The sequence below is a fragment of the Brachyistius frenatus genome, unplaced genomic scaffold, assembly GCF_029030835.1.
Source record: "Brachyistius frenatus isolate BFR_SWC_R1_liver_20210118 unplaced genomic scaffold, ASM2903083v1 Contig_123, whole genome shotgun sequence".
Lineage (NCBI taxonomy): Eukaryota > Metazoa > Chordata > Actinopteri > Embiotocidae > Brachyistius > Brachyistius frenatus.
In genome coordinates, this window is record NW_027210722.1 from 51,122 (window position 1) to 75,000 (window position 23,879).

At 44.2% G+C, this 23,879-nt stretch overlaps 1 protein-coding gene across 2 annotated transcripts in view; it reads right to left on the minus strand.

The window, feature by feature from the left end:
• Positions 1-3,156: 3,156 nt before the first annotated feature.
• Positions 3,157-23,879, minus strand: part of rptor (regulatory associated protein of MTOR, complex 1) — a 163,326-nt gene continuing 142,603 nt past the window's right edge. The window contains exons 26-36 of one of the 2 annotated variants that reach the window (XM_069713877.1): positions 22,943-23,048; positions 19,427-19,541; positions 19,193-19,317; positions 17,573-17,674; positions 15,217-15,264; positions 8,399-8,505; positions 6,356-6,483; positions 5,215-5,301; positions 5,005-5,121; positions 4,690-4,819; positions 3,157-3,287 (exon numbers count right to left, since the gene is read on the minus strand). In XM_069713877.1, the coding sequence (XP_069569978.1) occupies positions 3,219-3,287; positions 4,690-4,819; positions 5,005-5,121; positions 5,215-5,301; positions 6,356-6,483; positions 8,399-8,505; positions 15,217-15,264; positions 17,573-17,674; positions 19,193-19,317; positions 19,427-19,541; positions 22,943-23,048 (1,134 nt within the window). In that variant the 3' untranslated portion in view covers positions 3,157-3,218. Of the gene's footprint in view, positions 3,288-4,689; positions 4,820-5,004; positions 5,122-5,214; positions 5,302-6,355; positions 6,484-8,398; positions 8,506-15,216; positions 15,265-17,548; positions 17,675-19,192; positions 19,318-19,426; positions 19,542-22,942; positions 23,049-23,879 lie in introns of both variants that reach the window. The other variant, XM_069713876.1, reaches the window with a different exon arrangement.

Below are 23,879 nucleotides of genomic sequence, written 5' to 3' on the forward strand. Positions count from 1 at the left end.
CTCCTCCTCCTCCTCCTCCTCCTCCGTGTGTGTGTGTGTGTGTGTGTGTGTGAAGTGGTAGTCACAATAATGTTGAAGGGGTTGGGGCGCGGTAGTCGGGCCGGTGACCTCTGACCCCCGGGGCCCGTGCAGGTGGAGGCGGCGTTTCAAAACGAGACGACGTTCTTCGTGGAGCGACGGCCGCTTCCTCAGGCGGAGACAACAGTTCGGATCAGCTGACATGAATCTGAGCTCAGACCTTGTTCATACTTTCCATCAGTGGGCGGAGCCTCGGCGAAGCACGGACGACGGCCGGTGACACGATTCAGCCTGAGAGAATTCAGTTATTTCTGCCCGAGCAAAATGACACGGAAAAATATTAAATTAATTAGATGAGTGCAGACGAGGAAACAAGAAAAGGAAAAGCAGCTGGAAATTTAAATTCTGATTAGAACTTAATTCAATTATTTGTATTTTTTAACTGCATTTTCTCCCCCAAAAAAGTGATATTCGTCCATTATTCAACTTGATGTACTTATTGACTATTATACGTTTTTATAAATCACTTTTAATTTTGAACAGTTTACTGATAGATTGTTATTTTTTTCCCGGTACATTTCTATTTTTATTTTCCAATAAAGTATCAAATAATAAATTGTAATAATTCTAATAATAATAATTATAGTAATAATAATTCTGTAAACAAGTGTATTAATACCTTCTCTTATAGCACAACATTAATCAATAAATGCATTTTTTTTTCATTCTTTCTATGACGCTTACAGTTCTGTATTGCAGAATTGTATGGCTTCTGTATTTTTTACAGAAGCCTGAAAGCCCGAACATTTTGGCCTTCTGTCGTTGAACTTGCTCGTCTTTCTGCTCCCGAGTTGTAAGTTTGTATAACGCTGATTTGACGTAACGTAATTAAAACAGACATTACAGGACCAGACTCCGGTGTTGTATTTGGTTTATTCCAATGATTTCCATCACCCGTCTTATGAACAGTCAGCAGAGCGGCCTGAAGTCACAGAGACAAACCTGATTGTTTTCACTTTTCCTTTCTTACTACAGAGTTAAAGTCTTCTTTTTTTTTTTTTTCTTCTCCAGATCTAAAATCTTAAAACTTATAAGGATCCTCAGAGGTGAATGTGGCTCTGAGGCGGTTCGAGGACCTGCCGAAGAGCTGAGTGACGGTGGGGGTGACTGCAGTCGCTCCTACAGGCTGCACGGTGTGTGTGTGTGTGTGTGTGTGTGTGTGTGTGTGTGTGTGTGTGTGTGTGTGTGTGTGTGTTTTCCCAGTTCACTTTCAGTCTACAAGTCCAGTCCTTCTGCAGGGGGACGGGAGGACTGGGGGGAGTAATGCTGGGTATGTAGAGAGGGGGGAGAATTTGAAGTGCAGAGTGAGTGGGTGAGGCTGTCCCCACTCCTTTTTTTATTTATTTTTATTTTTTTTAAACCCTCCACATCACTGAGACCGAGGCAGACAAAACCGAAGAATTAAAAACATAAAAATTACACACACAAAAAAAACCAAGAGAAAAATTAATTTTAAAATAAGAAAAGAAGGCAAAGCTGCGGCCCCCCGGAGGAGAGGCACGTCGTCGGTGAAACTGCACGCGGGAAGACAAACGTAAACAACAACAACAACAACAACAAACCGCATGATCTCAGGAGGGACGCGGCACCGGAGCACGTGACCGACCTCGCCTGTCCGTCATGCTGCGGACGTGCGGCGAGAGAGCGGCTCGTGAAACACCTGAGCGAAATCCAAGGCGCCCAACTTTAACATGCGACGCACTTCCGGCTCTGTTAAACATGATCGAAAAACACCCCGAAGAAGTGCGGGCGATAAAACCGAAAAAAAATAAAAAAAAAAAAAAGAGTTGTTTAAAGAGAGAAAAAAAAAAAAGATCTGCGGCGGGGAAGCGAGCAGGTGAGCGTGAAGGCGGCACGACGGCGTTTGCAGGACTTTTTGTCCGGCTCCCTCTTCAGGGACGATTTTGGGACGCGCTTGTTTCGAGTTTAAACAGCGACTACGAGATCAATCGAATTGATGTCTTTTGCGTGACTGATGGGAGCAGATAAAAAAAAAAAAAAGAAGGTGGGTGTGTTCGTATATTGCTGTGCTGATGAAACGTGGGTGGGTGGGCGGGTTATTGGGTAAAGTTTTTCTTTCTGAAAGGGGGAGGAGTTTAAGGCTGGATTCATCACGGGTCTTTTATTGCTTTGCGGGGGGGGGCAGGAGCGGGTGCTTTGCTTTTCGTTCCATCCGGCTCTCCTCTCGTCGTGCTGGACGTGGAGGCGTGCGCCGATCGAAGCAGCTTTCTCCTCGAGTTCAAACGGATAAATAAACACCCCCCCAAAAAAACCAACAACAACAAAAAAAAAAAAGTCACACGGAGCCACAAAAAAAAAAAAAAAAAAAAAAAAAGGTGACGTTTTGGCACGCTTGGGTCACGGAAGCAAGAGGAAGAGTCGTCGTAGCATCGGAGCGTCAATCGAATGCTGTAATCCAGTTTAACGCACAAACAAACCCTCGTCACGTCCGCCGGGTCGCACAGTCAGCACAATCCGTCCTCGGGCCGTCAAAATTAATTCATGAGCAGGCCGGGGCGGGGCGGGGCGGGGCGGGGCGGGGGGATGGGTCCAGCGGAGGAGAAGGCGGAGTTTGTGTTGTTGTGAATGTGTCGTAACAGTGTGTCTCGTCCTTTTTTTGTTTGTTTTTGTTTTGTTTTTTGTGCGCGACCTTTCCCCTCTCCGGGTCAAAGTTTCATTCAGGTAGTGATGCTCCCTGCGCGGCGAGGAGAAGCCCCGCCCCCCGCCGATCGGCGGGTGCCGCTTCTTTTAAAATAGAACCTCTCTTCTTCTGTATATACTATTTAAATATACACACTCCTCAGCACAGCCAAGTCTACAATCATTAGCTTCATAATAAGAATATGAATAAACAATGATAATAATAATAATAATAATAATAATAATAATAATAAGAATAAGAATATATATATATATATATAGTCGTTGGTAGCAGGAGATTTTTTTTGTCAGCAGCCATCACTAGAACATTCAGGGTGGTAATTGCATATGTACAACAACAACAACAACAACAACAACAAAAAAAAAAACGTCATTTACATCCCCGGTGCTCAAGGCTCAGGGTCACAAGTCATATGTGTTGGTGGGGCGGGGCGGGGCGGGGCGTAGGTGGGCGGGGGGAGGTGATGGATGCTGGTGTGTTATCTGAGCCGCTTCTCTGCCGAATAGATGGACATGTAGTAGTCGTTGCTGCCGACCGCCAAGTGAGGCTGCAGGGAGACAAAGAGGAGGACAAAGAGGAGGACAAAGAGGGTCAGGGCAGGCGTATTTACCGCATCTGAAATATGCGCGGGTGTATTTTAATATTAAAAACAGATCGGGGAGGAAAAGCAGCTCTGAAACCGACTGACTGCGACATAAATTTAAACGACCGCTCGCCTCGGCGGCGGTTCGCAAATCCGAGAGAAAAGAAAAAAGAAAAAGAAAAGAAAAAGCAGCTTTCTGGCGTCTGCAGTTGCTCCAACCTGTCAAGATGATCAACACAGATATGTGGGCAGAAAAATGATCGTAAATTAGATAAGATAAGTTCACAGAACATAGAAGTACTCGTCTTCAGCTGTGTTAACAGTTAGCTGCTGACGACAGAGACTCGCTAATTCGCTGGTAGGTTGATTTTAGGGGATTAAATGAGATAGATGTTTATAATTTTCGTTAGATGTGACATTGTGTGTGTTAGGAACTCCGTGCATTTGCTTAATGCTGCATTTATTGATTTTTGGACCACTTTGGGGAAGCGGAAAGAACTGAAAAGATTTTGGAAAAGATATTTTCTGTTAACCTGCCGGCGAGCGTTCAGCTCTATCAACTTACAGATCGGAGGATATCGGCCCGTCACACGTATATCGGTATTAGCGTGTATCTACCTGATATGAAAACGTTTTTTTTTTTACAGAACATCACGCCTACTTTTTTTTTTTTTTAAGTGTATTTCAGAAGCTTAATTACGTTTATTAACTTTCCAGTGAAGTTTCAGTAACTTCATCTTTTCCGCCATTTTTAAAGTTACCATCACAACCGGAAGCAACAACAACAACAACAAACCACGAGCAGCAAACTACAAATATTTGAACAGTGACCCGCTCGGTTCTGTTCGGTCATCTTAAAGCCACGACTTAATCCCCTTCGTTCAAATGTTCCAACAAAACAAGTTCGCTCCCGAGACTTTTTTTTTGTTTTGTTTTTGTTTTCTGCATCCTGATGTCAGAGCGTAAATATGATGTATTAGTGGAGCTTTCTCCGGTGGAGATAGGTCGGACCACTGAAGGAGCCCCTACGTACCCGCGACCGGAGACAAGTTGGGTGGAGCCAGAAAACCAAAAAAAAACAAAGAGCTGAACAAGGCTAAAAAGCTGCCGAGCCGGGCGATAACTTCCTGCGTTTTCATCGTCGCGAGGGGCCGCTTTGTTCGATTGTTTAAAAAAATAAATAGTTACGAGTGCGTCGATGAACTAATGGGAATCTGTACCTTACTGCGCTACGTTATTCTCATATTTCCCAACACTTCGGTGAGAATTATTATTCTTTTACTGCACAGAGGGATGAGTCACTCTGATGCGTCTGAGGCCCAGATGAGCAGCTGCACGGCCGACTGATCATCAGTCTTTGTTTTACCCAGTGAGGATGGAAGGCTAGACAGCTGATGGCGCCGATCCTTTGTCCCATGAAGCCGTCGTAGTACTTTATGTTGCTGATCACGTCGCCATTTGCATTGTAGACCGCGATGAACTGGTTCATCGATCCGCTGGAGGGCCGGCGGTGACACACAGAGAGAGAGAAAGCTTGTCAACACTTTTTTTTTTTTTTGGGGAGATATTTCATCCAGTCATATTTGAAGAAATATGCTTTTTAAAGCTTCTGATCTTGACATTGCGGAACACTTGACGGGGGGACCGGTGGACGCTGCGTCTCCAAACAAAACACACTCACCAGGCGAACAGGTTGGCCTGCGGGTGGATGTCCAAGGCCGTTAACCCTTTCACCGTCTGCAGCACGTTGACGGAGTCCGGCGATCGCGGCTCGAAGAACCGAACGTCTCCGTTAACACTGACGGGGAACATCAGAGTCAGTACGGGAAACAGACACGACAAAAAAACAACAACAAAAAAACGTGAGCGGGAAGTGAAGAGGGGAGTTTACCTGACGCTGATGATGTGTCCGTCTGTCTCCTTCTGTAGATGAGCTTTGACCACCCAGGCTCCGTGCTCCCTGTAGGTCATCACACGACTGCACAAACACAACACGTCACTCTCATTTATAACCGTCCATAATAAGAATTAGCGACGTCGCCTGACGCTTCACGACTTCTGGCAGGTTTTCAATGCGGTTTTTTTTGGGCTCCACAAAATGCTCAAAACAAAAGGGTTTGAGTTTCCGAGTTTTCAGAAGTGCTATTTTGGATCGGTGAAATATGTAAAGTAAAACTGCCATATGGTGAGCGGGATTACTTTCTTGTTTACAAAAGGCTCCAGGACACAGAAAACAGCAGAATGTACAAAGCATGACTCCTTATAACACAACTTGTAATTCAGGTGAGGAACCACTGGGTGGCAGCAAGAGATCAGAACGAAAGCAAAATATAGTAACTGCCACCTGAAGAGACTGAAACAGAATCTGAACGTCTTTTTAGAAGTTATCTGAATTACTCACTACCCCATAATAACAGTCTTTATTCTGATGCGCCACAGAGAGCACCTGATCTACCTAACAGGAGATTTTAAGGACACTTTGCTCGCAGCACTGAAAACAAGAAAAGTAGAAACCTGAAGCCAATATGAGTTTATAAGCTGCAAGATTTCTGTAAAGAATATTTAATACACAACCTAAAGATCCTGACTATAAGTCCTGGACAATGATGTAAGTCCATGCCTGAGGGGGAACTCTTAAATTAGCTTTATTTAAAGATTTATGTGCCACTTTGTGGTTTAACTGCCTTAGTTTTGCCCTCAGGGACCGAAATGAAAATAATGTTTAACCAACTGGAGGGGGGGGGATACGGTGTCACCAAAATCCATTAAAATTGGTGGCAAACCCTCAGGGAGATTTACAGCTCACTATACATAATAAATATAGATTAGAGAAGTGAATAATGCACAACTGTGTAGGAGTTAATACCCACAGAAAACTGCTGTGTATTTAAATAAAGGCGAGGTGAGACTGTTAAAATAAAACAGTGCCTGGAAATTAAACCATAAATTCATAATCGGTTTAATGTGATGACAAAGTGACGAGGTGAGAGGTTACGACGTGTACGATTCGAGACAGGAAGTGAGCGTGTTACCATTCGTTGGGGCCCATCCTGCGGTCAAAGACGCGAACGGATCCGTCGCCCAGACCGGCCACGATGAGCGAGCGCTGGGAGTCGCAGGACAGGCTGGTCACGCAGCTGTCAGCCCCTGTCGGGATATCCTGACACACACACACACACACGCACACACACACACACACACACGCACACACACACACACACACACACACACACACACACACACACACACACACACACACACACACACACACACACACACACACACACACACACACACACACACACACACAAATCCTCTTGTAAAGGTTTGTAAGAGTGACGCCCGCTTCACAGCAAAAAAAACAAAAAAACCTCCTCTGAAATCATCAATCACAAGCTCGGCTGAGTGTCGACTCATTTGAAGCTGGACCCGGCATCAATATGCAGCCATGGGCGAGGCCGGGCCATTTGGACTCGTATTAAGTCCATTCATCATGACAATGATTAGCACAGAGAGCTCCATTAGACGTGTTAAAAACCAAGAAAAAAAGCAAGAAAAGAAAAGTAGAAAACCGCACTAATGGTTCCGGCTCTGCCTTCAATTTCCATTAGTTCACCAAAACGGAGATCAGCCGCAGCAGCTTAGCGAACACATTAAGTTTTAATGTGAACAGTTAAAAAGCAGAATCTCGCAAACAGCCTTGTTTTCAGTTTTTAGCACCAAGTGAGAAATTTCCGGTGTTTCTGCTGAATATTAAAATACAGTCTTCGGAATAGCTCGAACCGATAATAAACAAAAGATCCAGTAAGGAAAGACGAGCGGAGATGAGATGAAGCAACAGGTATTAAACAAAGTGAGACATCCTTGCTTACTGCAGCCTCGTTTTTAATGCTCCGTCTGTTGGAAATTTAAGATGTATTTCATGTTTGTAAATGTCTGAACACTCGTGTTTGTAATTCCCAACCTGAACCGCCAGTCTCGACCTGATCACGTAGATTCAGGCTCAGATTATTGAATTATTCCCGTCAGGTAGACGACCTGAGTTTTTCTTCAGTAAACAGCTGCTTTACAGCCACCAGTTCAGTTTGAAGTGAATCTTTGGAATTGTTTTAGACTAGTCTTTTTTTTAAGTATTTGTTTAGATTGGTTTTACACTGGTTTCAGGACTGGTTTAGACTGGTGTTAAACTTGATTTAGACTGGTTTTGGAGTGGTGTTTAACTTGATTTTAGTTTTGGACTGGTGTTTAACTTGATTTAGACTGGTTTTGGAGTGGTGTTTAACTTGATTTAGACTAGTTTTGGAGTGGTGTTTAACTTGATTTAGACTTAGTTTTGGACTGGTGTTTAACTTGATTTAGACTGGTTTTGGAGTGGTGTTTAACTTGATTTAGACTTAGTTTTGGAGTGGTGTTTAACTTGATTTAGACTTAGTTTTGGACTGGTGTTTAACTTGATTTAGACTAGTTTTGGATTGGTGCTTAACTTGATTTAGATTGGTTTTGGATTGGTGTTTAACTTGATTTAGACTTAGTTTTGGACTGGTGTTTAACTTGATTTAGACTGGTTTTGGATTGGTGTTTAACTTGATTTAGATTGGTTTTGGACTGGTGTTTAACTTGATTTAGACTGGTTTTAGGCTGGTTTTAAGACTTGTTTTGGACAGTTTTTAGACTGGATTGGGACTTGGTTCAGACTAGTTTAAAGACTTGGTTCTCGAACTGTTCTCTCTGTACAGTTCAGCTGCGTCACCACAATCACACAGAGCAGCTTTTCAATTGGATATTATTTCTATTGAATAATCAGAGGACGTTAGTTGAGTAGGGGGTCCTTCAATGTGGCCCAGGACACGTTCACACTGCTAATATAATGTGGACATATGTGTCCCAGACCACCTCCTAATGTAGTCTGAGCGCTTTACCAGCACGGCCCTCCACTTTCTCCATGTGCCCAAAAAGCAACTTCTTAGAAATGAATTTAAAGTTGCTCATCGAATAGGACGGATTTATCGTGAAGTAGGACGCTCGCTGTTGGACCCTTTTGAGAAATGACGCGTGAAAAGAGGTGCACTGAGTACCTGGACCTTCATCTCTCTGTCAGTGTCCCAGATCCTGATGACCCGGACATCTCCAGATGTCATGAGGAGACCGGTCTCCTGCTCCCAGTCCACGACCATACCGGCTCCTACAACACAGGATGACACAGCAGTTATAAGACAAGAGTACAAACACACGTAAAAAAAAAAACCACACAAAAACAACAGGTTTTTTTTTCATTTTCATTTAAATTGGATCTTTAAACACACACCCAAAATAACACAGCTGTTAAACACACAGAGCATGTGTTGATTCCCCCAAACACACAAGCCACACAATCTGTTAGGAGGTTTCGAAGGACTCTCGCTGCCACATGTAGCAAGTCAAACGAAAGATTAGCGCAACAGCTTCGCGCACCGACGTAGAACTAATAAATACGCCACAAAGGACCGAACGGAAAAACACAAACACAAAAAAAACAACCTGCAGGTGCAAAAGAAAGAACTTGAAATTGTGATAAACCCTCCATGTTTCTCTGAGAGTTCACACGTGGATTTGATGCGGATGGAAGCACGGGTTTTGCATTTTGCATCCCTCGCTGTCAAGGCGACCACGGGGAGATGCAAACACTGACCCTGGAACCGAGCTCGTCAGCAGATTCGGGCTTTGACGAGTCAAATGGCACTCGGGCGAGAAAGTGAGCTGGGAAGAAGCTGAAGGCGGCAAGACGTCTCGTATGCTGGCAGTCACAGCAGGAATCAAGTGAACAGTGCCAAACACACAAGCCCCCCCGACCATCATTAAAAGAGCTTTCACCACGCGCTGCTCTTCTTCAGACCTTTTGGCTGGAGAGCGACAGCCGAGGGTGTAAACATGAATCTCTTGTTACTGAGTGATGAAAGTTTCACCACTGGTTGGCCGAATGCCACAACTATCAGTTTCAAATTAAATGTTCATCTTATCTTTTTAACCCATTGGTCCAATTAGGGCCGCCATTAAAGAAAGCAGAGACCCTCAGACGACCCTGTTTCCCGCAACTCTCCTCCAGCTCGTCTTCGGGGATCCTCAACCGCTCACCGACAAGCGGCAACCAGCAGTGACGTCACCCTGTTGGTTTGTGAACGGCCGTTACGAAGCCTCCAGTTCAGATTTTGTACGTCGCCATGTTGCTGGTTTGGAGCGGTTCGGAACAGGAAGTGACCATATTTGGACGAGCTGTGGATCTGACTGATCTAATTGGAAACCTGACAATACTACGTCCCGCCCACTGATAGCTGTGACCTGACTGCACCACAGGCCTGTCAATCAAACAGAGACGCCCCCAAAAGCACGTCTTTTTGAAGTTTATTTTCGAATTAATGACGGGATTATTTTCAGATGGACCGCCAGAAAACTAATAAGGAGCGACTTTAGCTAACAACACCGAGATAACTCGTGGAGAAATTTTATTGACTGAGAATTTCTTTAGACTAGTTGAATGGGAGTCTATGGAGGCTTTTTGGAGCCAACCTCTAGTGGCACTCGGTGGTATTGCACTTCTGCATCGGCCTCATTTTTCAGAAGCTACGTCCACTTTTATATACAGTCTGTGCTCACCCGTTGTATTTTCTTGGAGATTACCCAATGACTGTCACCATGTGAGGGTAGGGATGCAGACCGACCTTAATGAAATGAGCCAAATGAAAAACCCCTGTTTGAAATAAAAACCTCTCTAGTGCTTCACACACGGCCTAGTCTCGGATCGTGTTTGATCTCGTCTTGTTTGCTTCATTGAAAGTGTTTTTAGGGTGTTTTTTTTGCCTTCATTGCTATAGTGAACAGAGAGATGACAGATGGGGATTCGCGTTCAAAAGAGCTCCTCAGTCGGATGCAAACCGAGGAAGATTATTCTATTTAAAGGCCTTGTCCGGAGTCTAAAAAGATTCTGGACATTCAGCAGCAGACGGAGAATCATATTTTAAGAGTACAGATGCTCTTTTAGGTAATGGACAGTTGTACGGTGGAGGAGACGGAATAATGGAGCAGGTAGGAACTCGAGGAAGCAAAATGCACATTAACGCTCTCCGTCGTTCTCTCGCAGGAAGGCTTTTCACCGCCAACACGACCCAAACAGAATCCTTTTCACTCCTCGTGAAACTCTTAGCACCATGCTTCATTTCCTCCTCCTTTCTCTCTCTGACTCACTTCCTCCTCCTGTTTTTTGTTTCACAATCGATACCCATATCCCGCTCACCCACCGACATCATGAAGCTTTTCATCCTAATTTAAGGTTTTGAAGTGTCGAGAGAGGATTAAAGGACTCCATTACTTTGTTCTTGAAGAACAGGAGTGATCTTGTTTGTTCTTTATCCTCTTGTTTACCTCCTCTGTGTGCTTCCCTTCTTGAGTCGTGACTTCGGCTCCTTCCATTGAACCATCTGTGTCGCGGCCTTGCGCTGTTCTACTTGGCTGCTAACGTCAGGAAAGCCCTCGAGGTGCCACGCGGCGGTTTTTCGAATGCCCCAACTGTGACGTCATCCGCCAGCGCGCGAGGAGGGGGAACGGCACGCAGGGAAAACCACTTCACAAGACTGTGCCCAGTCAGCGACGCGTTCGCAGTCGCATGTGGGTAACGCATTGATGCTGGCTCGTTTCACAGGGCTCAGAGAGAAGAGACGAGGCATTCCCTTTGATGATGGCAGCTTGGCAATGAGGAAATCTGGGTTACAATGAGAAGGGAGGAGAACGGAAGATTCCCCAACACGCTGACGCTAGTGTTCCCCCTAAAATAAGACGCAAACACAACACCGACTTTTCCTCAGATTTTGTTTTATCCTTTTTTATACATCATTATTTTACCCAGTGTGCCCCCATGATGAGAAACCCTTTGGCGATATGAGACAGAAGCACTGCTCTCGCCTTACCGTCTTTGTATTGCCGGTTCTATCTTAAATTTCTCGGTTGTTTGTCCCACTCACTGTTGGATGACCCAATGTTTGAAGTGTTAGAAATTAATTTTGAGATATAAAACATGGTGGCACCAATCTCAGATGATAAAGCCGAGGTTCAAAGTTAATTCATGACCTTTAAAACTCCATCAGAGAAATAATTGGAGGATAATTGTCGAGTCTTTTTTTGTAGGTACGTCCATCGTTTCTATCAACAAAATGGACTTCAAGTTGCTCTCATCAATATTTTTATATTCCAAATATTAAGTAAGAAGCGTAGCAAAGGCTTCACAGAGAATGATCTGCCATTGCGCACGCTTTTTAGTGTCTATAAGCGCATTGTTTTGGACTACCTGTGACAGCATTATTCCCAGCAGTGAAAGATCTAATTACCTACGACTGCCACTCGAGTTGAGTCAAATCATCAGTTACAAGAACCACAACCTAACCTGAACGTTGCCTCCAGTCCGGCTTTTTGACCGTTGCCATCTTGTTTTTTTTTGGAGTCAGAAGTGACTATATTTGGACGAGCTGGGGAGGATCTGACTGAGCGCCCCGCCCACCTATACCAGAAACTTGAGTGCACCTCAGGCATGTCACTCAAACATAGCTCTCTTTGAGGCCTACTATCTAACTTAATATGGAATTATTTACAGAAGAACCACCAGAACACTGATCAGAAGGAGGGAATTAAGCAAATGACACCATAATGACTTGTGGAAAACATTTACTGACTTTGTATTTCAGGAGAGAAGTTGACGCTTTTTGAATGGGAGTCTATTGGAGCCGAAGGTTTTCTGGAGATTTCCCCGAGTGTCCCTCAGCGGTATTGCACTTTAAGGCACTTCTGCACTGATTTTTCAGATCTGGAAACGACGTGCATTTTCCCATACTGTCTGTGCTAATCTCTCCCTCGACTCCGCCCTGCCGTAGCAACGTGCAACAATCACCATGTGACATACGGATGAAGTATTTTGTGAGTGAATTGAGTTGTGAGGAGAAGGCAGGAGCAATAGGAAAAGTGGGCAATGTTTCCTCAGCTGTAAACCTTACAGACGTGGAGGTATAGATAGCCTCGCTGTACGTTCTCTCTTTAAGCCTTGTGTATTTGCCGTCTCTTGCCCGAGATCAAATGTTCTCCCCAATAACGAGATCAAAACCAGTTATGATATATTGTTAACAGAAGGCATCTAATCTTCAACAGGGGAGGAAAAGATTCAGTCTGAAAACCACTAACAGATCATGACCGCTACTGTACCAGTCAGCCCGGACTAATTTGTGATGTATTTATCTATTCCTTTGCATAAACACCTTTGTTTCCTTCCTCTGTTGCCTCTCCGGAGCAGACGATTTCCTCCACATTCGTATTCCGCACCATTATCTCCGGTGATGGCCGAGCTATCCCACACACTGCAGCTCATTAAGCCAGCGCCGCGGCCTTCACCGCTTCTTCCCTTCATCCAGTTTTGCTTTGAAAAGGTCCTGCAGGACCTTCTCCGGGATTACTTGACTTGCCCAGCATGCATGTGCCTCTAACAGACGATGACGTCATCTTGCGCTCCGATTGGCAGGGAGACTACCTCGCTATGGCATTTGTTTAACCTCTGGAGGCAGAGGCCCGACATCCAGGGAGGTACATTTAAATAAATTTTGATATTTCCTTTGGATCGACTGTGTTATCAATCTGACAGCAGCAACAGCCCGACACAACATATGGCACATATACAATAGAACTAATCAGTGTGACACGAGCTTAGTGACGATACACAAAATGCAATCAACCATAAGCATAAATAATAAATTACCTCCATTAATCGCTGGTATATCAATGATGGCCAGATGGCTGGTTACTTCAAAATATCAGTTCAACTTTGGACAACAGTCTAAACTTTGTACAGTTATGATTTTTGTTTTAATGGGAGGAGCGTAACGGAGGAAGGTTGGAGTTTCTTGAGTGTAATGACAACGAGGCCATAATGCTTCCTCAGCCGCATCATTGGACAGGGGTCTCCAACCTTTTTCTTTTCCTCCGAGAGCGACTCATGTTTGGTAACATATATTCACATAGCTGAGCTCCACCCAAACTGGCTGAATAAGCAGCTTTTATGTGAACAATAACTAATTGATACCGTCACAGGACAGAGACGATTTCTTATTAATTCGTTGATTGAAATAATTTGACAGGTCCCGATTGGTGGAGGTCTGGAGATCTCATTGATGTGACCAATTGTTTTATTTTTAAATTTCCTTCCTTGTTCCTATAATGACACTTGGGAAGAGAGGCTTCTGTCACTTTGCCTCGATTGTAGTAAAAGGGCTGCAGACCAGAAGACGCTAAGCTGCCTCCAGGTCTCATATTACAGAAAACGTCCAAGTTGTGCGCCTCCCTCCAACTCCACACTGACTACCAAGTTGTGGATTTAGAAAGAGCCCAGAGCCCCGATGTTAACAAGGCACCAGGCAGCGCAGCCGAATGTAGAGCAGGACACAGCGTCCGCCTCCCTCAAGCCAAAGACGAGAGGGCTGTCCTACTTTTACTAATGCAGCCGAAAGAAAAGGGACAAAAGACACAAAAGATCCTCCGAATCCTGAACATGGGCTGATGAGAAATTGGTGGTTTCCAGCCCTAAATAAACACCACCGTTGAGTGTGTTTTACCGTCATCTCCAACTTTTCTACCCTTATTCTACTCCATCTATCCTCTCTCTAATCCCATCTAATCCTCTGCCGCCCAGCTATTTATCCACTTCTTTTAACCCTCCCCCTGACCTTACCTCTAAAGAATTTTCTTTTTTTTTTTTTTTTTTACCTAGAAACCATCTCCCCTCTTGTTTTTTGTTTTTTTTTCTACCTCCAGCGACAGCCTTTGAATACTAATGCGGCGGCAATAGCTGCAGGAAAAGCTTCTGCAAGCCTGTACCAGCCACACAATCCCATAATTTCACTGGTTCCTCTGGAGTTTAACAGGCTGATCCCTCCAGCGGGAAAGACTGAGTGGCTCTACGCTGTTAAATAAAAAAAATCTCACGGCACCGACACACTCCCAATTAAACACGGACACCTCTGGGACCGGCTTAAATTAGCGTATTTTTTTATACATGAAAGCAGTCATTTGAGGTGAATATGAGTTATGGGGGGGCAGTGACTGAGCCTCGTCCTACCTTGGTAAAAAGCTTTTAATAAGCAATTATGTGAATTTGGATGTGGATTTCAGTCAAATGTGTAAATTGGCTCAGGCAATTGACTGTTTACTAAATCCTTCTGCCAAACAGTGTTTGTCAAGTAACAACCGTAACTAGGCAGATCTGTCAAGTAGAGGAGCTCTCACATGCCAACGTGGGGCTGAATTAGGGATTCATGGCATTTAGGGATTTTTACAGGGTGATCTCGTTTTGCTGTGTTTTCCAAAAGCACAAGTGGATGAATAAGTAACGGGTTAATGAGCTACACTAATGCTAGCTGCAAGCATGTCCAGCTAACTATATCTGAGCAATACCTCCAAGTGCGAGGACATTTTATTTGTCGGTTGCAGTTTGCACCGGCCGCCTTCACGACCAGCATATCCACTGTAGTATTAATCCAGGATCGGATGCTGTCAAGAGTTTAGGCTAAATTTAGCCTCTGCTCCAGCAACCCGAAAAACAATAACTAAAAGGAGGCTATCTCCTGACTGAGAATGGAAAGTTCAACAGGTGTAAAAACAGCTACTGAAAGGGGGCGGGGCTTAGGCTATTTCAATACATTTTCAGAAGATTTAGAGTTTTCTGAACTTTCAGGTGACTGTCGGGGATGAAGTTGATGGAGCATCACCACACAGATGAATGAATGAAGGGGGTCGGGGTGGAAGGTGAGGGGAATGAAACAAAAGAGGGCACCGCTCCTGGATGTTTTTCGCGTTTTGAGGCAGAACGGAAGAGAACGGCGACACTCACCTCCTTGCTTACTCCTGTCAAGATATATGGAAACCCTTCTGGCCAGACCTGTGAGCAAAATGGAGGGGGAAAGGGAGGGAAGAACGTAACAAAGCAAGCAACAAATTAGCAAGAACCCCTGACTGTGTGCATGCAGACCCAAACGTTCCCACACGCTTAATTAACACTCGTGAAGCGATGAGCGACGCCCGTCGGTTCACGAGTATTACTCACGTGGACTCAAACAATAGAGCAGAGGGACGAACAAGGCGGCAGCGTCCAAGGCGAACGACAGGCGGCGATGATACGCCGGGATCAAAGAGCGACAGAGGAGCCGAGCGGCTGCCTCAGCATCACAAACGGGGGAAGCTGCCTGTCGGGTTTCAAACCCAGAACACTGAATCCACAATCCTTTTGCCACAAGGCAGAACAAGCAGGCAGGGCCTGTCTGTCTGTCTGTGTGTGTGTGTGTGTGTGTGTGTGTGTGTGTGCGCGCGCGCGTGTGTGTTTGTCTCCGTGGGCGGGGATTAAAGTTTGAGCGAGGTCGATGGTGTAAAGGACATTTGGAAATAATGACGGCGTGTGATCAAGTATTCATTTCAGAGGAGGTGCGCCGCCTTGTTCGGCCTCTCCCAGGAAAGACGAAAAGAAAAACCCCAAAAAACAATATCAAAGGCACCGCAAAAGAAACAACAAGGCAGACAGTCTGCAGAGGTGGCTGACTGATGACACACAGCACACGGGGCGGGTGATTGGACGATGGGCGGGGGGGTGGGGGTGGGGGACGACGACGACGAGTGAGGACGGGTCCTGTGGGTACTCCTCTGTGAGTGCGTGTTTGTCTGTCTGCGGAGGTGCGGCATGTTTTGGAAGCACAAAGACAGACTCGTGTAATATTTCATCGCGTCGTGCATTATTAATGCAGCTGAGGCAACGTTAAAAATCCTAACGAATCAAAACACAGGGCGTCGAATCATCGTTTCTCGATCTGAAGTCAGAAGTGAATATCGGGCCGGGAGGGAAAAAAACGAGTTCGTGACGGTAGGATTGCAGAAGTTTTTTTTTTCTGTTTTTTTTTCTCCGGTAACCCCCCCCCCCCCCTCTCAGCTGAGAGTCTGTTTACATTAAAACTGATGCAGAAACTGTGGCTGTCACCAACCAGGATAACAAGCACACCGTTAACTGTTGAAGTCGTATCGAACACATCTCGCTGCGGGAGAGTCCTCCGCCGAGGAAGAGCCTCTGGCGGCGGAGTCGGGAGCGACGGTGATGCAAGTCGAGCGTGTCGTCGGCAGAGAGCTCCGGTGACTCCCCGTGGCTTCGTAATGATCGGAGACACATATGTGCGCGCATATGTGTGGAGGGGGCGGGCGGGGGTCGGCGGCATCCGCTCGGAGATCCAGTCAGCCGGTGAGTCAGCCTGTCTCACTCTTCTTGACAGGTCTGCTCTCGTTGCTCCCAATTAGTATAATATGTGTTGTCCGCCCGCACAAACCTGCAATAATACGATACGCACCTTTTTTTTTTTTTTTTTTTTTCTACAAACTTCTTCAAAGTGTTTTGGTTAATCAGAAGACTTATCGAACAGGTTATCAAGCATTCGGAGAAAACAAACGATCATTTCCTACGCAGCCCCCCCCCCCAAAAAAAAACTCCACCGCTGACCCAGAAAGGCTGAGAAAAAACGCCCGAGGCAGAAAAATGTGGAGCAGCGGAGAGAGGTGAAGGGAGGGATTGTGGGTAACGCCGCCACAACACATAGAAGTGGGGGAACGTCTCTGGCCGAGTGTGTACGGCACCGGTTCACGTGTTTGTGAGGAGCTCAGGATTTATAACGATCACTTATCTCGATGCAAAGTAAAGAATCCTGCAGGGGACTGAATAAAAACCCACCTGCCGCACTTCGCGATTATCTTTGTGCACTCAAATATCTTTGAATGTGGGCCTCAGTGTTTTCAGGCATGACAGCTACATGATGGAGATGGCGTGTGACAGGTGGAGCCGGCAGACGATATTATGTTGGTTACATTCGTTTTTTGGATTGATGGAAATCAATTTTAAGTCTCGACTTAAGGAAGCTGTAAAAATCCTGAAGGGACTGAAATCAAGTGTTTAAGAATTTACCAAATCAAGTAACTTATTTAAGATTTTTTTTTTGAAGGCCAAATACGTCTTCACTGCTAAAACGTTTGAGGGCTTGAACCTGCAGCCTGTAAGCTGTCATATCTCTGACGAAGTGTGACCGGGATGAGTTGTGTGTGTGTGTGTGTGTGTGTGTGTGTGTGTGTGTGTGGGGGGGGGAGTATGGGTGGGTGGGCGGGGTCAGATAGTAATAGAGAGCATTGGTCTTTACTGTGGGTGCTGGCAGAGGGCTGACCTCGGGTGGTGGGCAGCATGTCGGAGAGGCCCTGCCACGCCGTCACCATCTCCGGGTTCTTCTGGTCGGCGAAGTTCTTCCAGATACGAAGCGCTCCGTCATCTGCGGAGACAAACAAAACAAACGAAGAAAACAAGAGAGCGACGAGTGAGAGTCGGAGGAAGGAAGGAAGGAGGATGGAGAGGGCAGCAGAAGGTAAAGACCGAGCGCCGAGGGATACCGGGAAGAGGCCCGAAGATTTGATGAAGACCTCGAACCCAGACGCTTTTAAAACATGCAGCAGGCGGCGCGACTTTGACCGTGAACGCACACCCCTTAATAAAAAAAAAAGAAAAAAGAAAAGACGGCAGAGCGGCATCTTAAAGAGGCTCTCCGCCCGAAAAGCATCCGGTCAGAAAAACAAAACAAGGCAAAAAAAAAAAAAAAAAAAAAAAAAAGAAGCTCTGTGGCCGAAACACGGCAAAGGCACCGCATAAAACATCTTCCGTGCGCTCTTACGAGGAAGTTATTACAACCCATAAAAGTCTCCTCGAGATTTACGCGCTGCGTTTCACTTTTTTAATGCTGTATCTTTTTTTTTCCTTCTTCTTTTTTTTATATGTATATATATATATAGATATATAAGCGATGTCCTGCCCCGGTTTTCCTTCAGAGCAGCGGTGATGGAGAACGGCTGAATAAGTGCACATTACAGTTTGATGAGATGGATTGTAAATTTATGAATCCCTCGGAGTTTTATCAGCGTATTCGGGAGCAGCGCAGCGAAATGCAGCGTTCGCTCTTCATTTGATTTTACACGGTGAAAACCAAACACCGAGAATACGTGTTTGTTTGAATGTTGTTCTCTGCGGGTCCTGCGGGGTCGTGGAGGCAAAAACCGTGGAGGGGAACTGCTTTGTTCTTTGGATAAATGATGATGAATACGCACGAGGGCTTTGTTTGTGCGTATGTGTGTGTGTGTGTGTGTGTGTGCGTGTGTGTGTGTGTGTGTGTGTGTGTGTGTGTGTGTGTGTGTGGGTGAGAGTCAAGTGTTTAACGCTTGTTGCTGCAACAAATGAGTCTCGCTGCGATTTCTGCTGCTGGTGGGCGAACGCGATATCTCAGGTGACGCCTGGAGGGAATTTCGGCAAACTCGGCATAAACATTTGGCCTCAAGGGTGAACTGATTAGAGTTTGCTAGTCACAGGTCAAAGTTCAAGGTCGCAGTGACCTCATGTCCCTCTCTAATCCGTCCGACGCGTTCTCGTGAGCGCGATATCTCGAGAACACTTCGAGGGAATTTCTCCAAATTTGGCGAACACGTTCACCTGATACCAACGGTGAGCTGATAACATTTTGGTGGTCAAAGGTCACTGTCCAACCACGATGGCCCTGTGCTCGAGAACGCAATATAACTCAGGAACGTCTGGAGGGAATTTCGTCACATTTGGCGCAAATGTTCAATTTAATGAAGGACGACCTAATTCGATTTTGGTGGTCAAAGGTCAAGGTCACGATATTTATAATTTTTAATATAGATATGTGTGTGTGTGTGTGTGTGTGTGTGTGTGTGTGTGTGTGTGTGTGTGTGTGTGTGTGTGTGTGTGTGTGTGTGTGTGTGTGTGTGTGTGTGTTTCAAACCTGTCGCAGTGAGCAGTAACGAGCAGTCGTGGCCGTTCAGGTACTCCATGGATGTGATGCGGGTGTATCGAGGGTTTCCGTTGTAGAAGTAGTCGAGCCTCTCGCCCTTCTCCCAGTCCCAGAAACTAGAACACACAAACACACTCTCAGCATACCAATCCATCGTTTGATCGGTTTCCCATTTAAAATCGTGAGAAATGAAACTTTCGGTATTCAGACTGAAGCGCCTCTGACCAGATGCTGTCCTTGTCGGCGACAGCGATGCAGGTGTTGAACGGGTGGAACTTCACCACAGACGGGACTCCGGGGTTTCGGTTGATGAATATTTGATCATCCAGACGGGAAACACCTGAAACGGAGAGGAGAAACCCAGAGTGGAAAACACGCGGTGAATTTCTTAAAACTGGAAGATGAGAGGTTCGAGCTGAACTGGGCTGATAAGCGTGTACCGGGCCTGTTAGTGCATGTGCTGTTACCAGGAAACAGTCACGGCAGTGCTGTTAAATTCCCCCCTTACGTGAATAGATGCATGACTAAGAAATGTATTTCTTCATACGTCAGAAAACAGGGTCAACGAAAATGTGTTTTTCTGAAGTAAATTGCATTTTGCATTGTTCATGAGCTGCAGAGCTTCGTGCTGTTTTTCAGGAAGCTGGATTACATCACAATGATTTATCCTGCGCCAATAATGCAATCAGAAGAAAGTTATTTGATATCCTGCGAAAAATCTAAATGACAAACACTGGTTTGAAATCAAGTCAAGTTTTGACCCTGAACCTTGAATGTTAAAGTAAATGTCAGGAAATCAAAGATCTTCAGTTGAGAACAGGAGTCCTTCCTGTGACCCTCGAATTTGTCAGATTTAGGCAGTGTGAGTGATGTGATTCTGGTAAAGTCGAGAATAAAACCACATTTTCTTTTGGTTTTTTTTTGCTTGTTATGATGAATTAAGAACATCTGTGATGAATGAAACGTATATTTTCTAAATCCAGAAATGTTCTGATACACTTGTTTAGCTTTATTATTTATAAGTCGGCTACCTTTCTTGCTAAATCTTTGAAAATAAAACATCAGGATGGTTTATATTAGTTTAGAATTACTTGAATTTTTTGGGGGTTATTATCTGTTTCTTAATCAATCTTAAAATTAAAGGTGTTTTATGCATTTTACTTTATTCTATATTTTAACTCTATTTTGTTTTATCAATGTGATGTCTTGTGTTTAATTTAATCTGTTCTTATGCATTTTGATTTTTAAATTCTATTTTAACATGTTTTTATGGTCCTTTATATCTGTTTTTATGTAATTTTCTTGCACTTCTTGTATGTGCTATACAAATAAAGTTTATTATCATATTATTATTATTATTATAGTGCTTGCAGTGGTAATGGTTAAGTGTTGTAACGTCATGTGGGTGATTTAAAGATGCTCTGACTTTCTGTTCATGTTTTTTTTTTAATACTACCAAAAGGGAAACTTGAGTTTTTGTACGTAGTAGCTAAAGGTTTTGTGATATAATTTTGCAGCCAGAACCATTTGGAATAAATGAAAAAGTAAAGATTCCAGCATTTTTGGGCTGCAAACAAAAGACTTGAGGACACAGCACGAAGTCTGGTTTGAGGACCTTCAACGTGAGTGCAAACACGCAGATACATCTGACAGGAGGCTGACTGCCTCACCGTATGTTACCATGGCAACAGCACATGCCGGTTGGCCGGACCGTCCTTGGCTACACACGGACTCACTCTTGAAAAACAGCCGTATTGAGAAGAAGAAAAAAAAAAAAATACATCTATAATAAATCCATTACAGATGAACGCAGGAATAAGATGCAGTCGGAGGGGAAGATAGTCGAGGCCTTTGGTTAAAAGCTGAGTGAAATATCATCATCATCTTCGTCGATTTGCTTTTGGCAGTCAATGAAAAACAACTGCGAAATCTGAAACTTTATAACTTATTTTCCATCAACAAGAGAAGAAAAACTAAACTATTTCTCCACCACTTTTTTTTTCTTTCTGTTTTTCTTTCTAGCTCTGCTGCCTCCTCCATCCTCAGCCTTCCTCTCCCTCCTCCTCCTCCTCCTCCCCCTCCTCTTCCTCCTCCTCCTCCTCCTCCTCTCTGCAGGGAACAGACTGAATGAGGGCAGCCCTACTACTCCTCTCTTTCAGAAAACTGTGAGGGGAATTCATTGATTTAGCGAGCAGTTAAAAGAGAAGGAGAGACGTGTGTGCGTGAGCGAGCCTCAGCTCTGACGCCAATCACCTCGTGACTACGTGTGTTTGTGTGTGTGTGTGTGTGTGTGTTTGTGTGTGTGTGTGCGTTTGTGTGGAGGGGGCTGCCAATGACGTTGGAGGTGTTATTTATTCTGTTTGAGGAAGCTCTAACTTCACTTGGGGAGTCTGTGTGTACGCTGCTACCCCAGGCCCTTTAATGTGTGAGTGTGTGTGTGTGTGTGTGTGTGTGTGTGTGTGTGTGTGTGTGTGTGTGTGTGTGTGTGTGTGTGTGTGTGTGTGTGTGTGTGTGTGTGTGTGTGTGAGAGTATGGTGTGTGTATGTGAGGGGAGTCCTGTGACTCATTCAGCAGGATGTATTCAACTGAGGACTGATTTCAATCGATTCTCTCATCCCTGCGAATCATCACACTCACTCGCACGTCTAAAATAAAGCTACAACATTTCTGGTGTGTCTCCATCTTTTTTTTTTTTTTTTTTTTTAGACAGTCTGGATTTCACCCCCCACAAAATCAGACAGGAATCTTCTAAATTGGTAGGAATTAAATTATCTAAAGAGCAATTTGTCTTTAAGTCACTGACTGTATAAAAGTGGACGTAGCGAAGCCACTGCAGAAGTGCCTTAAACTGCAATACCACCGAGGGCCACTAGAGGTTTGCATCGATAAGCTTCCGGCTCCGTAGACTCCCATTCAACTTTTCTCAGGAAATACAAAGTCGATAAAAGTTATCTCGGTGTTGGCAGCTAACGCCGCTCCTTATTATTAGTTGTGTGGCGGTCCATCTGAAAATAATCCCACCATTAACTAGAAAATTAGCCCTAAAAAAAAGCGGCATTTTTGATTGACAGGCCTGTGATGCAGTCAGTTTTCCGCTATAGGTAGGTGGGGCATATTTTTTTGCTAGTTACTTTGGCTGAATTAAAATGTATTTTTTTATCTATAAAATAGAATAGTGCCCACATTTTACTTTAATTTTGTAACTTTTCATTCATATTTTTCATTATTAAATTATTTCACGTTTTTCTGACTTTATCATCTCTGGGATTTTGATGCTCGGTGGTAATCATGCTGCAGGTGTATCTTTTGTTTTTTGGAGAGCTTGGATTTCACCCTTATTAACCTTCGTTGAGGCTCCATAAACATTCAATTAAACACGATTCTGTCCGAATCTCGACGCTCGTGCGATTTGACCACAGAGCATGTGCATGAAATTCACTCCATCAATAAACCGGCCTTGCTTTTTATTTTATAAGATACAAGACCGGTCATGTGATGTCAACGTGATTAAAATCTGTGGCGATATTTTCATAATTCATTCAACTAAATATTTCGGGGAAATTTGTGCAAATAAATTTTTCATCTAAAGTTGAGGCCAGAGTTTCTTTAACTTCTCACAGGTGAACTTCCCCCCTTGAGGACTTAAAAGAAGATTTTTTTTTTTTGCTACCAGACAGAGAAACGTGTTTGTATTTTTTATTTATTTTTTACAAACGTGGCCTTTTGTCTTTGGACACTCACCTCTCTGCGTGATGCTCCGACTCTGCCGCCTCACGCGAGCGTTTCTCAGGAACCTCCACTGCCGCTCCATCCTCACCTGACTCTCTTGGTCGTGCTCCTCCGGGATCTGAAAGAAAACGCAGAGGAAAAAGAGAGAAATATTCAACCGATGCCTTTATTTTAAAACATTTCTAAAAACGGAGTATATTACAGCCTCTGCGGAAATTCTGAGCGCATCCACTGTTTTGTGAGCCTTGACTGTTCATCCCTCAAACTCTTCAAGACTTTTGAAAAGGCAATATCTCACAAAGAATTAAAATTTCTTCATCACTTTGCTTTTTTTTATTTATTTATTTTTTTTTTTTGCACGCAGCGATCATTGTGCCAAATAATAGAATAACATTCTCTCTTTCAGTGAAAGAGCCAGAAGTCTTCTCTGGATAATTAATATCTCCGAATAGAAGATCTCTGACAAAAAACTTCCCAACAGACCAGTGAAACTCATTTCAGAAAAATATAAAAGACATCAAACCAGAGGGCGTGAAAGAAATATGTGTACATCTTCAGGGACTGAGTATAATGTATATAACCTCTATTGGAACTTTTTTGTAAGGCTGATTTCATGATTATTTTGAATATATATATATATATAAAAGTATAAAGAATAATAACACAGGAATAAAAAAAAGAGCAGAATACTGGCAGTCACAGATCAATCAGAAAATATCATAACATCACTGGCTGATGTCCTGTAAGGAAATACCCAAATTTATATGCCACTAAATTCTACACACTGCTCCTTTAATAAATCCGCTGACTACCGGTGGTTTTCCTGCTGCATTTTTTTTAGACCTCCATCAGTGGACCAGTTTGAAAGCAAGAGTGACACCACAGTCTGTGTATAAAAGTGAACGTAGCCCTAAACTGCAACACCACCAAGTGCCACCAGGGGTTGGCT